The 1,793-nt window shown below is 39.5% G+C and overlaps 1 protein-coding gene across 1 annotated transcript in view; it reads left to right on the top strand.

Moving 5' to 3' along the window:
- Window positions 1-1,190, top strand: part of LOC116845030 (GTP cyclohydrolase 1-like) — a 22,082-nt gene extending 20,892 nt beyond the window's left edge. The window contains exon 4 of the mRNA XM_032817268.1: window positions 988-1,190. Within this exon, the coding sequence (XP_032673159.1) occupies window positions 988-1,157 (170 nt within the window). The 3' untranslated portion in view covers window positions 1,158-1,190. The remainder of the gene's footprint in view (window positions 1-987) is intronic.
- The last annotated feature ends 603 nt before the right edge of the window (window positions 1,191-1,793 follow it).

Here is a 1,793-nt window from a genome sequence, read left to right as displayed (position 1 = left end):
TGCAGTACTCCTTATTTGCCTCCTCAATTCTTACTGTTAGTTATTCTAAAAAGGAGCTTACTATAATTTCGAGATAAATGAAATTGTAGGGATATTCATTCGTACATCACTTAGAGCGTAACGTGATTAGCGCGATAGCGTTGCTTGCGTTTCATTCGAGAGCTGAGAGGACTCCCGTTTGCGCGAGAGTTAAAATCCTGCTGAGGTGTTTTCTTCTTGCATAATGCAACGACCGTCTCCCCTTTTCTCTCTCTCTCTCTCTCGCACGGGAGTCGAGGCTCGAATGCGGACTGTTAGGCGAATTCGTTTCAACGTTGTCGGTCATTGCGAAGGTGTTTCTTGTTAAGGTTGCCGTGGAAACCGTGGGGAGTACACCCCCATTATCTAGCTCCCGACACCTACCGACCGCCCGCTCGTACGTACGCACTACCACCAGGATCTACTGTGCAGTAAGTAGGTCAATATCGGCTAAATCACAGCCGGGATAACCCAGCAGAACGAAAGAGCGTTTCTTTTGCAACGCAGCGCGATTGACAATGCTCTCAGCTGCTTTCGCAAAAGCCAAAGCGGTCGTACGTTCAGCTAGGATTCTTCTTCTTCTTCTTCTTCTTCTTTGTTAGAAAAAACTGATGAACGTCTGAGCTTCCTTCCATACGCGCCAAGATCTTGCTATGAATGAGAGCTGATGTGTGTAACAACCCTGAAAGTCTACTTCACAGCTATAAAAGCCTGGGCTGGTTTGATTTCACCTCCGCTGAACGCTGAAAGCACTACCACATGCACGGCTCTACTCAGTCGTGATTGTATCTCGCATATGCCGAACTTTTACCCAAAAAATGGTGCGAGCACGTGTACGCAATTACAGTTTTCTCTTGATAACGACTTATCCTTGCGTGTTTATTCTGGATTTTCTTCTTTTCTCTGCGAAGAAAACATTTGTTCTATTTGATTTATAATTTAATAAACATTCATTCACTCTTTTTCTAGATGTAATTAACGACGCGGTATTTGACGAAGATCACGACGAGATGGTGGTGGTTAAGGATATCGAAATGTTCTCCATGTGCGAGCACCACTTAGTACCGTTCTACGGCAAGGTGTCCATCGGCTACCTTCCCTGCAAGAAGATATTAGGACTCAGCAAGCTCGCCAGGTAATTAACCCTAAAGCTCTAAACGTCGAAAAGTTAAGCGTGGTCTACAATGAGAACTTAAGCTTTAAGCTCTAAGTAAGAAATTAATCAATCACAGTTAAATTATAGAAAAATAATTAATTAATTGGTCAATTTCTTACTTAGAGCTTAAAGCTTAAGTTCTCATTGTAGACCACGCTTTACGTAGACTATAAATATAAGTAAATTTTATCCAGCGCATTTCCATACGCTTATAACTCCTCTGCAAAAATGATTAAAATTCAATACTTTTTTAATCGATGCAGACAACATCGAGGAATATGGATCTATTAATGTTTCTGCAATTCAATGAAGTTAAAAAAAAGTCATAATGAAAAACAACACGTTTTTACGAACAATATCGTTTGAATAATTGATCCGGGTTAATTGTACTCATGTTTAAGGTTCTAAGTTCAAGATCTCGCTGTGCGCACGTGTGTTAAGGATCTCATTAGGTTCGTCGCAAAAAAACTGGAAAAAAAAAGATTTGCTAATATATGGACAACTAAAAATATTAACTGCAGGAGCAAATTTTCTCGCTTTCATAGCAAAGTTATTTAGTTGTGATAGCTACAAGATTTGCTAATATATATATATATATATATATATATATATATATATA

The sequence above is a fragment of the Odontomachus brunneus genome, unplaced genomic scaffold (genome assembly GCF_010583005.1).
Source record: "Odontomachus brunneus isolate Ranch 3 - 2012 unplaced genomic scaffold, Obru_v1 Obru_scaffold_049, whole genome shotgun sequence".
In the NCBI taxonomy this organism is placed as follows: domain Eukaryota; kingdom Metazoa; phylum Arthropoda; class Insecta; order Hymenoptera; family Formicidae; genus Odontomachus; species Odontomachus brunneus.
This window is presented reverse-complemented; position numbering and strand designations above follow the sequence as displayed.